Raw genomic sequence first — 13,134 nt, 5'->3', positions numbered from 1 at the left:
GCAATTGTTGCCACACTCCAACATGATGGGCAAGACTTGCGGCAAATCTGAAGGCCTGCGACGATGTTACAATGTGACAGGGTTGGCGCACTGTACCCGCCCCCCTTTTTGGGCCCTGAAGGTAGTGGCTGGACTGTTCCTATGCATCGACGTGCAGTGAATTTCAAGACATTGTGACTCGCTAAAATTGCCTGCCAGAGACATGTCACACAATGGCCTGATCAGAGAGGCGAGAGATACGGTCGGCAGACGGTCGAGCGCACGGAGGCTACAATTCCGCGGCCACTTTCCAGATCCAACATCCGGAGGTGTCAGGCGGTGGGGAGTTGGTCGATATGAAGAACGCAAAGGTACTCGCGCAATGCAATTCTATAGTGAGTATCGGTGCTCTCAGCAGACTAGTATTGACTGTCGAGGTGAATGTCTTAGACCCAGCCTTCGAAACCTGGGAGTTTACTGGGTCCCCGACTCGCTATGAGCGGCCAGCCCAACCATTCAGTGCCTGAAGGTCAGCCGCAGCCTGTGCGTGCCAATGTGCGCTAATAAATTCCCACAAACAGGGTCTCTTCTGCAGCGTTATTATTGACCTTGCAGCCATCAGGACGTGTGCTTTGCGCCTCGCACTGGGATCATCTTACATGGACAGGTGTTTCTGAAGTGGCCCAACACAGCGGTAAGCGCATTGAATAGAATCATATGCTTGGCAAACACAGGCCAGCGGACTTCCGCGGACGAGGTAGAGGATTTTGTGAGGAAGATTGTGCATTTGGCAGTTCATTGTCACTTATGACCTGAAATCAGGGGCTTTCAGGATCAGAGTATGTACATATATTGTTAGGGGAGGGGCCCCTGCTGCATACTGCACAGTCTGGTGCTACAGCAGATGATCTGTGGACCATGCGTCGCGAGCTATGCATCAGTTGAAGATATTTGTAAAACTGTGTCACCCGTTTGATCAGCAGTACAGCCACTCATGTCTAGGTCACGCTCTCTGGAATCCGGGGGCAAAGTGTCGCTTCTTGGAGGATGACCCCCACCAAGCAGTGGCCCGGGCGTGGGAATGTGGATCATCCCACTTCCCCAGACGAGCGGCCAGTGGCACGACTCGCGAGGCGGACGTCACGGAGGCGAGGAACACTCAGAGAGCTCGCCTCGGTATGGATGAGTCGATGAGAAGTGACGAGAGCTCTGCGGGACGAGTTGAGATCCAGACTTATCAAGTGTCCTTGGGCACCAAATCATAGATCACGATGACAATTTCAGCCTCACAGCAGGCCTGTGCACACTGTCCAGTACCGTGGACGTAACCCCCCGATCCCCACTACGGCACCGGCCGTGGCCCGTAGAGGCGCGCTCCGACGAGTGCCTTTTCGGCACTGTGGCAGCCTGACAATGTGAACGAGTTGCGCGTCCTTGTTCGCGACTGATCAGTCACGCTGTGCCGAGGTGGTGGATGTCAAGGTGCCTGAAATCTACAGAAGAGAAGCTGCCTGTGAGGCTCTGAAGATGGAAGAGCTGTAGTAGGATGAGGCCATGTTGACCTGCGAATGCTTGCGTGAGATATCATACCTCGTACTGCATTATCTTACTTTTTGACAAATCGGGCCATCGGCGTCTCCGTCTCAGCTGCGCATGTTTCTGGCTCCAGGCTGTTCCCAGGCCCCTAGGTCCAGTCCCTTCAAGGCAAATCATACTTCGAAATCCTGGGCGCATTACGCAGCCTTGTACGACATATGTTGCCGATGGAAAAGAATAGTTGTTGAGCGGGTCATGCACTCGAAACCGAGTGACTTTTGACGTGGTCTGCTTTTTTGGATCGCTGTCAGCATCAATGGCCGGACCCCAGGACATGACTCCCAGGTAAGATGCGACCACCCTGGGGCTTCAGTCGTTGGGGGGGGGGGGGGGGGGGCGGGCGGACAGCGGGGCACAGCGCTAGAGGGCCCACTAATTACAGTGAGAATACAGTGCGGACGAGTCCACTCCACTCATCGCAGCTACGCTTGCCAATAGCAGGGCGCGACTCCCTACCCCCAAGTCGCAGCCCTCCTGCACCTCCAGGGCTGCACCTTCCACCCTCCAAGCAGGTCAAATCATCCGGGCGCGCGCAGCGCATGACCACTGCCACCACCCTCGACCCAGCTGCTCGCGACGTCTGTTCTTTTGTCTATTCTATCTTCTGGCAGTATGCCATCAGAGGCGTCTTCAAACCGGACCGAAATATCGTTGATAGAAGTCGTTCACTCGACACGGCACCAAGAAGCGACTGCGTGTTGGAGACGGCTGCATACACCTACTTCGCCACGGCAAGCACTTGCCCTATCTCCCACGACCGGCTACTTCTGAACACCCCGACCCTACGCAGTGTCCGGCAGACAGCTTTCTGCACGCCTACGCCGTGATGGTACATGGTCGCGCAGCCATCTGACGTGGACGAGCCGAACGGTGTTCGACGCCTACGCCGCGATTCGGATTGCAGGCCTGCGCTATAAACCGCGCGATCGACCGACGCAGTTATTGTCAACCGACGGCAACCTTTGCTGCTCCCCGTAACCACCACCCTCGGATCATAAGGAGGCGTACGAGTCACTACATAGCTTCGTGGAATGTCCTTGTGGTATTCCAAGGCAAGCGGAAGTATAGAACAAGGCTCGAAGCTATAGAGCGCAAGCCCAACGTTCAGCATTATGAACAACGAATCTGAACTTGCTATTGTCGGCAGCCAGTCGCCAGAAGGCGATATGGACGACGGGCACGATGACAAGAGCGCGCAGAATAGAGGCTCTTCAAATTCGGATGGCGGGCCGGCGCGCAAGCGCCGGCGCAGTCGCAAAGGACTCAGCAAACGTTTTGAATGTCCGACGGAGGGCTGCGGGAAAAGTTACTCAAGAGCAGAGCACCTGTGAGTACCAAGAAATTCCGCCTGAGCATCTCGCTAACTACTTAGCTACCGCCATCAGCTCAATCACAGCTCCAAGACAGTCTTCCGCTGCAGCTTCCCAGACTGCACTCGTACGTTCGTCCGGGGAGACTTGCTGAAGAGGCACATGGATCGCCACACGGCCAAGGGCTCACAGCTGAGTCGCCGTGACTCTGTGCTTAGCCACGTATCTCAGTCAGGCAATGCCTTGGGCTCTGCATCCCCCGAGACTGCAAGACCGGCACAAGACTACCAGCAGCAGCGTGCGCACAGTGGCTATCAGCACGATGGGTCGTACTCTCCGATCACACCCTCACAACCAGGGCCATACACCAATGGGGGGCAGGTGAATGGCCACCAGAACCTCGGCGGCTATCACTACCCCATATCTCATGAGCAGCCGCACTCACCTGTAGCACCAGCGCATCCTACCGGGGATCCACCCTATGGCGTTTCATCACCGGTGCCGAATCAGCAACAGGGTTTCGCCGGGTCCCCGCCCGTCGGCGGGAGCTATGTGCCTCAACATAGTATGATGTCCTTTGACCTCGGGCCCTCGCAGTACGGGAATGGTAGCGGTCAGCAGGTGTCGCAAGGGGGCGTGTCGCAGTCGTACGCTGCTGGCATCAAAGGCGAATTCACGGAAAGTCAACAAGCCACCGAGATGATGATGCTAGGTCAAATGGGTATGCCTGGCACTGTCCCAGTATTTGGGAGCGACATACTGAACAAGTCGCCCTACGCTGGGTTGCCCGAGGACTTCTTGTCTTATCTCTTCAACACAGCCTCACCCGGTGAACGATCACCGGGGCCAAAGGATATGATGCAGGCCCCCTACTCAAGCTATGGCGACTTGAACAACGCGCAATACTCCATCCCCTACGTTGGCCAAGACCCTGGATCAATGGGCTACTTTCCATCGGCTCCCCAGCAAGTCATGGCTGTCAACAATTTGCTCGAGCAAAACGTCCCAGAGGCCGACATCTCCGAGGAAAAGTGCCAAGAGCTGTTTGATCTCATTCGCGATCGATTCCACGAAAAAGACGAGGCGCCCATCGACCGCCGCCGCGACAGCATCCTGGACGGCGACCGTGCCGCCGAAAACCACGTGCTGAGCCAGAGGATGATCCAGGCCTACATTGGCTCCTACTGGTATCATTTTAGTGAACAACTGCCCATTCTTCACAAGCCAACCTTCTCGCCAAACAACACACCGAACCTCCTCCTCCTATCCATGATGACAATAGGCGCCGCCTTGCTTGACAGAACACACGGGACGAAAGTAGTCAAAGCAGGAGCTAAGCTCTCCAACTTTCTGGCCTGGCACCTGCGATGGGAAATCTTTCAAGACGTCGGCGCCCGACCCCCAGCAAAGCTATGGATTTTCCAGGCTCTGATATTGTTGGAGTTGTATGAGAAGATGTACTCGACACGAGAACTTCACGAGCGGGCCCATATCCACCACGCGACGACGATTCAGCTCATGCGCCGCGGTCGGGCGTTGATTGGAAAATCGTCCGTGGAATCGCCGCCCCATGCTATGAGCAGCCTCAACGGGTCACGTCACTCGTCAACTTCTGGCATTGCGCAGACAGCAGAGGAGTGGTGGAATCAGTGGATTACCAATGAAGCTACAAGGAGGGCTGCATTTGCCGCCTTTGTGGTCGACTCTCTGCACGCCACCATGTTTGGGCATTCTGGTGTCATGGTAGCTCATGAGATGAGGCTGCCGTTGCCTTGCGACGAGTCCCTGTGGCAGGCCACAAGCAGTGCCGAGGTTGGGCGACTAGAGTCGAATCTGTTCTCGCGCGGGAACAAGCCTGTTTCCTTCCTTGAGGGTCTGAAGCGAACACTGTGCGGCCAGGATGTGCAGACCAACTCATTTGGACGGACTGTGCTGATGACAGGACTGCTGAGCGTCTCGTGGCACATGCACCAACGTGACCTTCAAGTCAATGTGTTGGGACGTGGCGTAGGGTCCTCGCTGGGTGGTCGCGACAAGTGGCGGGCTACCTTGACTCGAGCCTACGACATTTGGAAAGCCGACTTTGACAAATCGTTGCCGCGGAGCGATGCTGACCCCTACCACCACAACGCGGCCAAGAGGAACGAGTTCAACATTGTGTTCGAGAGCCGGACTGTGCTACATCATCTGGCGCACATGGCCATGCATGCCGACATCGTGGACGTACAGATGTTCGCGCGAGCCAAGCGACTTCTCGGGCGAGCGATCGGCCCCCAGGAATTCAAAAGTGCAGAGCGCAGGATCAAGGACGCGTGGGCGCCGTCTGCTCGCGCTCGCGATGCCACATATTACGCGCTCAAGTTTCTGTGCTCAGTGTTGATCCCCGACGCGCAAGGACCGTCACTGGGCGGCGCTTACCACCACGAGGAACCATATCGTGCGCGAGATGACGTGCTGCTGAATCGGCCATGGGTCATGTACTTTGCCATGCTTGTCGTCTGGTGCTACGGCTATGCGTTGGAAGGACCAAGCTCGCACGTAGCATACCCCTCGTCTCATCATGAGAAGATGCAGCAGATGAGAGACTACTTGACTCGTTTCGGAAGCATATCCAACCCGCATGACCTCCAGCAGGCGAAGGGACTGAACTGCAACACGGCGTTGCTTCTGGTTCTGAAGGATACGTTTGAGGAGACGAGATGGGAGTTGCTGCACGAGGGATCGAACCTGCTCAACAATTGCATCACGTTGAATAGTGGTGGCATGGTGCCCTGAGCGCGGGATGCTCTTTTGGGCATCAAGCACGTTTGCGGCTCTGTTTTGTTGTTCAGCAGGGCCGTGCGATGATTGCGACGTCGAGATGTAGACATCATGTTGGAAGGAATAAGGATACCCCGTGCCCTGGCACTATTTATATAGAATGAGCGATTTTCCACTTGGCAGTGTAAATACAAGATCTGATACCCTGACCACTTACACAGTGACGTTCCATCGAGTGACTCCCGTCAAATTGTCACGTCGTTCTCAAACTAACGATGTCCAGTCCCCGGAATGCCAGGTGTAGAGGGGGTGAGGCTTGCCCCGCTTTTCCATTTAAGGAGTTGACGTTGACTGGAATTGGTAATGGTGCATTGGTGACCCCCTCTGTGACCTGTCTGTCGCCGGTTGCTCCTAAGTCCGAGCAGTTCACCTTGAACCACCAAAGTTAATTTCCTATATGGACTTCTCGACTACTGTTTCCTTCATCTCATCCCCTTCGCCAGCGAGAAGTCGAGAATCTCGTGATTGAGAAATCCAGCCGCGATCATGGCCCCCTCAGCCGGCCACATCACGGATCTACCGGCCGAGGTCCTCCACAATGTATTCGCCTGGCTTGACCCTGCCAGCGTGCTGACGTCGGCTCGGGTATCTCATCTGTTCCGTGACTTGATTGTTGGCAACGGGACTTTATGGCGAGATGTGTATCTGCTCAAAATGGTACGCCCTGCGATACACACCACGGAGAAAGGACGAGGATAATGTGCGTCTGCTGACTACCCACGATAGGATACGCCGGCACCAGTGGCGGGTATCGAATGGGAACAGGAAACGTTGGATCTGGTAAGACTAGACACTATCTTCCACTCCATGATCACCCAAGACGTGGATCTGTCCCAGCTGGAGTTTGTGGCCAAGACTTGCATCCGCATCCTGTCCCGGGCCTCGCACATCAACTCCCTGGAGAACCTCTACTCGGGTTCCTCGTCTGCCAACGTGGCCTACCTGCAGTCACTATTTGGTGATGGCATCACCGGCATGGCCTTTCTCCAGCAAAGCGGGCTGTTTGAGCACATTCGATCAGGGAAAACGTGGTATAGGCGTGGTGTCAATACACCCGGCGAGATTAGACGAAAGAGACAGCTAAGCGCCAAGCTACACACGCTTTATGGACAGCCCATCCTGAACTATGGACGGACGCGCAGCTGCAAAACTCATCCGTACGCCGTGAGCCGGGTTTACGATATCCGGGGGTTCACGGAGGACAATCGATGGGGCCCCTGGAACAGCGACGGGACAGTGGACTGGGAAAAGGTGGAGGCCATCAACATTGTGCTCGGCAAGAACGTCAAGGGCCGATGGCCGGGGGGCAAGATTTTTGACGAGGTGTGGGATTGTCCGTTTGGCGGTGCGTACAGGGGGGCATTTGTGCCCAAGAACGAACCAGACGACGACGAGCTGGATGACTTGGACAAGCGCGATCCGTACGGCGTGTCGGGATCATGGTACCGAGTGCGTTTCTCCCTGCGCGTGACGACGATCAAAAAGGACTTGCTGCTGACGACGATGCTATCAGATTGTGTGTTTCTTGGATTACAGCGATTTCTTCCACTTCAACTTTACGACACGAAACGTCCTGGACAGCGTCGCTATGCCTCCATTGCACGCAGGCGAAGCGACGCGCTTGATCATCATGGAGATCAAAGTGGTGCGGATCGAACCACCAGGACCGGACGACCATCCCTCCTGGCCAGTGGTTCACTACGAAGGCGAGTCACGCTCACTGGACGATATCTTTGACGACAATGCCAACTCTGATCTCCGAGGTAAGTCTGCTGGTTGCCCCCCCCCCCCCCCCACCAGATGAAAGAAGTGTGTAGCTGAAGGACCGAGCTGAACTGAGTCTTGTGAACAAAGGTACTGTCCGGATGACAAAGGGGCTTGACGTACGCTGGACGAGCGTCTCCGTGTTTGACGGCCAGGAGCGCTGGGCAAGCGAGGGCGTGCAAGTGGCTGGACCAAAGTCGGCGCGGGGTGTGCTGGGGACGTGGTTCGACCGGGACCACGATCCCCATGGTCCTGCTGGGCCGACGGCTTTTTGGAAGGCACGCGATCAGGAGGATCCGAGACGGGCGCTGAGAGAGGGCGTGCGGATTGTGAGAGGGGATCCCAGTTGGGTTGGTCATCTGCTCGGGGATGACGAGGACGAGGGCGAAGAGGTCGGGGTGGAGGGGATGATGGTGTTCGAGGATGACATCGAGGAGGACCTGGGCAGTATGGAGGAGGGTGAGATGGATGGGCTGCTGGAGGATCAGGAACGTGAAGTGACCGATTTGGCCGGTAGACCAGGGAATGGGCCCCCCTCAAGCTGACGAGGTGCGCTTTTAGAATCACATGTGTATTCTCTTGTTATTTACGTTGGTACTTGTAAATCTACAGTTTGGACTTGGCATAGTCTGCGTCGGTGTTGACCTTGCCATGTTCGCATACGGCCATCAACGCACCGTCCCTGAGGCGCCTCATCTCGCCCTTGAGGGTCGCAAGCTTCTTGCCCACCTGCAGGATGGAGACCTCGACGGCGACAACCTCGCCCTGCGCGACGGGCCGGAAGTACGTCGTGTTCAGGGTTCGCGTGACGCCCAGATACCTCCAGAATCCCGGCTTGTCGTTGACGAAGCACAGCGCGAGTGTCGTCAGGAAGTCAAAGAGCGTCGCCATGGCGCCGCCGTGGAGCATGTGATGGCGATTGCAGTGCTGCGACTGCGGCGTGAAGTGCAGAGTGATGGTGTTGGTTTCTGGTGACAACGAGTGCACGGTGACATGCGGCACCAGATCTGCCATCCAGTTCTACCGCCATCATGGGCATTAGTTGGTGGCTTGCGAGGAGGGGGAAGACAGGTTTGGAAGAGACATACACCTGATCGGAAACATCCATCGTGCTTGTTGATGGTGGGCTCGAGCCATGCGCGAATCTTCTGCTCAGGCGTGCCCTCCAACAGGAGACGCATCTCTGCAGCAGCCTCCTCTTGCTGCTTGTCGCTGGCCATTGTCTCAGATGTGAGCTGAGGTGGTGATTGTTGATTGGATAGAGGGGGAGCGCCTTCAATGTTATAAACGAGTGAGTGAATGTGTTTGAGCGTGCCGATGTTCAGTGTTTTTACTGAGAGAAAGCGATCAGCATAATGAAAGAAGTCTACATCATGTAATTGTCGTGAGGTAGAGCGCTGCGTTCGGCAACTCGCGTCGGGGCTAGTCGTCATGTCACGGTGGTGAAGACGCCAAGTGCCGAGGCAGTGGAAAAAGTGGACCGCTACCGGTTGTGCCTTCCTTCCCCAGATTCTCTCGTCACTTCCTCTATCGTCTTCCTTTTCAATTTCCACCGCGCAGTCCTCTTCCTCGCCCATGTCAACACAGCACATAACGGGGCGATAGCGCGAGCCAGGCCAACAACATGGAGTTTGTCACCGCCCTGCGTGGTACTTTTGACGACCAAAAACCCTCCCTCTTCGAGCTTCTTTCCGAGCAGCAACTCGCCTCCCTCCTCCCACCCACACTCCGCTACCTGCTCACAGTCGCGACGCATCGTCATCCGCGCTACCTCCTCCGAATCCTCAACTCGTTTGACGAGCTCTACGCGTTCTGTTTCCTCCTCATCGAGCGTCATTACTTGCGCACACGAGGCGGCTCGTTCACCGAGAACTTCTATGGGCTGAAACGAGATAAGGCATTGCGAGGCGAGATCCCTCGTGCTAGCGCTGCGGCACAAAATGTTACACGGGAGACTCTAGGGTTGAGCAACAAGGATGTGTGGAAAAACCTCGCGGTACTCGTCGCCGTCCCGTACCTCAAGAGGAAGCTGGACGAAGGATACGAGGTCAATGCACCCCGAGCGCTACTGGGTGCAGCGTACACTCGCATGCCAGAGAATCCGACGCTCAGGCAACGATTTCTGCACTACTATCGCTGGTTCCTGCGGAATGTGTATCCAAGTGTGAACGCGGGGTACTGCTTTGCCATGCTGGCATTCAACCTGAGCTACTTGTTCGACGGGAGTCGGTACCACAGTCCACTCATGTGGCTGATAGGGACGAGAGTGCGGCGGATGAATGGTGCAGATTATCAAGCCATCGATGCGCTCAACACGACGCAAGCTGGCAAGCTCAAGCGTGGCCATGCGCCAGGATGGACGAGCTTACTTAGCCCGAGGGAGCTTGGGCCGAGGATCCTGAGCGGATTGTCAGTTGCTCTGCCTATGAGCATCTTTGCGCTCAAGTTCTTGGAATGGTGGTATCAGAGCGATTTTGCAAAGCAGCTTACGCGGAAAGCTGCAGAGAACATTGAGCTCCCGCCGCCTGTTCTCACGACCCCAAAGAACAAACTGAACAAGAAGGTGGAGAAGAGGGAGGACGAGAATGGGGAGTTGATTGCCGAGAACGCACCCATTGCGACTCCTTCGATGCTGCCGATATACACCGTCGTGCCACCAGATGATTCGTCTCTTTGTCCGATATGCCAGGAAGACATCGTCACGCCAACAGCGTGTCAGACCGGCGTCGTGTACTGCTACACATGCATCCACCGCTGGCTTGAGGGGATGCACCCGATGCAGGAGGGATTCATGGAGAACAGGGATATGAAGTGGGAGAGCGGACAAGGCCGATGCGCTGTGACGGGAAGACGGGTGCTGGGCGGGACAGAAGGTCTTCGAAGGATCATGGTCTAAGGTGTATTGAGGTCACATCCCGTCGACTCTTGGGGCTATTGGCTTGCCCCAATGTATCAACAGTATTGCATTTGCGGCTTTAGCATGGCGTTGCGCGGCAGTCCACGCGACTTTGGGAAGGGCTGAAAATTCTAGAGACGACCACCTATTCTTGGGAACCCAATACTGCTCTATTCTACCTGGAGCTGGAATGGTATGGTGTCTCACTCTGCTAGTGATGTGAGGCTGGTGTGTCTCACGTCTCCTCTGGAACCCCCATTTTTGCAGATTTAACAGGTGGCTGATGTGGCTTGGACCATCTTCTGGAATGCGATAGCTTCTATTTCTCGCCTCTGGGCACTCAATACCGCGTGGCCGATGGGTAGGCTCGTGGTTGGGGCGCGTTCTTGGGCATGGACCGTAAGGCTGGCGAAGAATTCCTGCACAGGACTGGCTGTGGAAGACGAGGATAAAAGGCAACGACGTCTTCCAGTTGTGGCAGCCATTTGGAGATCGTCAGCATCAGCATCTTCAGCTTCTTCACAAGGAACAAAGAACAAGAAGATCTATCATCACTATGGCTTACACACTTGCGACATCCTATGTGGGCGAGTCCCTTCTCTCGGGGTTCGACTGGTTCAACGGCACTGACCCATCCAATGGTTACGTTGCGTACGTCCTCCCTCCCAACTTCCCTCTCTCCCCCCTTTCACCATCCCTCCTACCATTCAATGGTTTTTCCTGCACAGCTTATTGACATGAGGATACAGTTACCAATCTCGCGATGACGCAGAGGCGCAGTCCATTGTTTCATTGAACACCGACACCAACGTTGTCCGCCTGGGCGTTGACAGCACGAACGTCTTTGGCGAGGATGAGGGACGACCAAGCATCCGCCTCGAAAGCAAGGAAGCCTTCAATCATGGACTTTACATCGCCGATTTTGAACATATGCCCCCTTCCCAGTGTGGACTGTGGCCGGCATTCTGGACCTATGGAGAGAACTGGCCGGCGGGCGGCGAGCTCGACATCATCGAAGGCGCCAACACGGCGCACAACAACATTATCTCTGCACACACCGGCCCCGGCTGCGTTCTCGATCCCACCGGATCCAGCTCCACACCTGCCTTCTCTGGCGAACAGCGAAACGACGATTGCTTCGTCGGCGATCAGAACATTGGGTGCGGCTTCAACCCCCCTGACAGCGCCATGCACACCTATGGCGACAGCTTCAACGCGGTAGGCGGCGGTGTCTACGCCATGCAGTGGGACGATGAGTTTATCCGCGTGTGGCACTTTGCCCGCGACGAGGTTCCCGCCGACATTGACGCCGGCAACCCGGATCCTTCCTCCTGGGTGCTGCCCCAGGCCGTCTTTGGCGGCTCGCGCTGCGACGTCGACGGCTACTTCACCGACATGAGCATCGTCATCAACATCAACTTCTGCGGCGACTACGGCGATGGCAACTGGGACGCCACCTGCAGCGACCACGCGCCCACCTGCTCCTCGTACGTGGCCAACAACCCCCAGGCCTTTGCCAACGCCTACTGGGACGTCAAGTACATAAAGGCCTACACCTGGGACGAGGCCGCCGCGACCCCGGAGCCCACGACCACCACGACCATGACCAGCTTTTCGACCACCTTTGTCACTGTCGGTGGTGAATCGGCGACGCCGCTCCCGGCCCAGGCAACCTTTGATGCCAACACCCCCGTCGCCGCTGTCGCCAACCCTGCCGAGGTGGACAACCACGCCTCCATGGGCTGCTTCGACTCCACATCCTCCTTTTCCACCTTTAAAGTCGCCGAGGAGTCGGACGACATGACCATTGAGCACTGCGTGAGCAAGTGCGTTGGTGCCAAGTACGCCGGTCTCTCCTGTGGCCGCACGTGTCTCTGCGCCGCGTCTCTCGACGCCGAGACCCGCTCCACCTCGGACCCTTCGCTCTGCGGGGCGCCCTGCGCCGGCAACGCCACGCAGATCTGCGGCGGTGAGACCCTGCTCAGCATCTACGGCAAGATCGCGGAAGAAGTGATCCCCCAGCCCCCTGCCATGGGCGGACGGCTAGCGGACGTCTCGTACACGTCGACAGTCACCGTGTGCGCAGCGAGCCTTGCAGCGCAGAAGACGGCCACGCCTGCGGCGGTGGACGAGAGTCTGCTGTCGCCACCGCCCATGATCACTGGTGCCGCGCTGCCCAGTGGCAACGGGACGATTCCGTTTGTCGCGGGAAGCGTGGAGAGGAAGGGGCCTGGAAGCATGATGGTCTGGGGTGTCGTGGCCATGGGAATAATGATGGTGATCTGAGGGCACGACGCCTTTGGCTGTAAAGATTGATACAAGCGATTTGGTTTGGTTTGGGATACCCACGCATGCATGCATAGATAGATGGCGTTTTTTATTTTCTCTGTCATAGACATGGAGAGTTAATGTTATTGAGGTATGGACAGTTAATGATATTGAGTGTTCAATGACTTTGGTTATTATTCTGGTCAACAGTGGACGCACATAGGATAGATCGCGATTGCATTCTTTTTTGAGTTTTGTACCAAGTCATGGTGTACCCTACCTACCCAAACAAGGTAAACACCATTACAGCTTCGCTACTTCCAAATCTTGAACTTTGGCCAGGTGTTATTTACACAGCGCACTAGGTAACTTGGAAGAGTCTTCGGCCGCCTGTCCTCCTCAATTCACTCTTGCGCTGAAGTCTGGGGCAATGAACTACCTCTCATAGAACAGTTTCCCATAGCGGAAAATATCAGCGGATCCTTGTTGTCTCGTATGCTG

At 56.1% G+C, this 13,134-nt stretch overlaps 5 protein-coding genes across 5 annotated transcripts; 4 read left to right on the top strand and 1 right to left on the bottom strand.

Annotated features, from left to right (window-relative positions):
* Window positions 1-2,687: 2,687 nt before the first annotated feature.
* Window positions 2,688-5,660, top strand: J7T54_007089 (Zinc finger protein-like protein; the record flags this gene model as incomplete). Its single annotated transcript, XM_051510663.1, has 2 exons — window positions 2,688-2,902; window positions 2,948-5,660. The coding sequence occupies 2 exons, from the start codon at window positions 2,688-2,690 to the stop codon at window positions 5,658-5,660; spliced, it is 2,928 nt and encodes a 975-aa protein (XP_051366303.1).
* A 531-nt stretch (window positions 5,661-6,191) lies between these two features.
* J7T54_007088 (uncharacterized protein) lies at window positions 6,192-8,014 on the top strand (the record flags this gene model as incomplete). The annotated part of the gene is made up of 4 exons (XM_051510652.1): window positions 6,192-6,362; window positions 6,432-7,154; window positions 7,219-7,468; window positions 7,560-8,014. 4 exons carry the CDS (start codon window positions 6,192-6,194, stop codon window positions 8,012-8,014), a joined length of 1,599 nt encoding a protein of 532 aa, XP_051366302.1.
* A 61-nt stretch (window positions 8,015-8,075) lies between these two features.
* Window positions 8,076-8,689, bottom strand: J7T54_007087 (thioesterase family protein; the record flags this gene model as incomplete). The annotated part of the gene is made up of 2 exons (XM_051510641.1): window positions 8,076-8,489; window positions 8,558-8,689. 2 exons carry the CDS (start codon window positions 8,687-8,689, stop codon window positions 8,076-8,078), a joined length of 546 nt encoding a protein of 181 aa, XP_051366301.1.
* A 404-nt stretch (window positions 8,690-9,093) lies between these two features.
* J7T54_007086 (Peroxisome assembly protein-like protein) lies at window positions 9,094-10,365 on the top strand (the record flags this gene model as incomplete). Its single annotated transcript, XM_051510630.1, has 1 exon — window positions 9,094-10,365. One exon carries the CDS (start codon window positions 9,094-9,096, stop codon window positions 10,363-10,365), a length of 1,272 nt encoding a protein of 423 aa, XP_051366300.1.
* A 556-nt stretch (window positions 10,366-10,921) lies between these two features.
* Window positions 10,922-12,651, top strand: J7T54_007085 (putative endo-1; the record flags this gene model as incomplete). The annotated part of the gene is made up of 2 exons (XM_051510619.1): window positions 10,922-11,016; window positions 11,115-12,651. 2 exons carry the CDS (start codon window positions 10,922-10,924, stop codon window positions 12,649-12,651), a joined length of 1,632 nt encoding a protein of 543 aa, XP_051366299.1.
* Window positions 12,652-13,134: the final 483 nt, after the last annotated feature.

Source organism: Emericellopsis cladophorae (genome assembly GCF_022114955.1).
Source record: "Emericellopsis cladophorae strain MUM 19.33 chromosome Unknown NODE_2_length_1295279_cov_118_880017, whole genome shotgun sequence".
Lineage (NCBI taxonomy): Eukaryota > Fungi > Ascomycota > Sordariomycetes > Hypocreales > Bionectriaceae > Emericellopsis > Emericellopsis cladophorae.
This window is presented reverse-complemented; position numbering and strand designations above follow the sequence as displayed.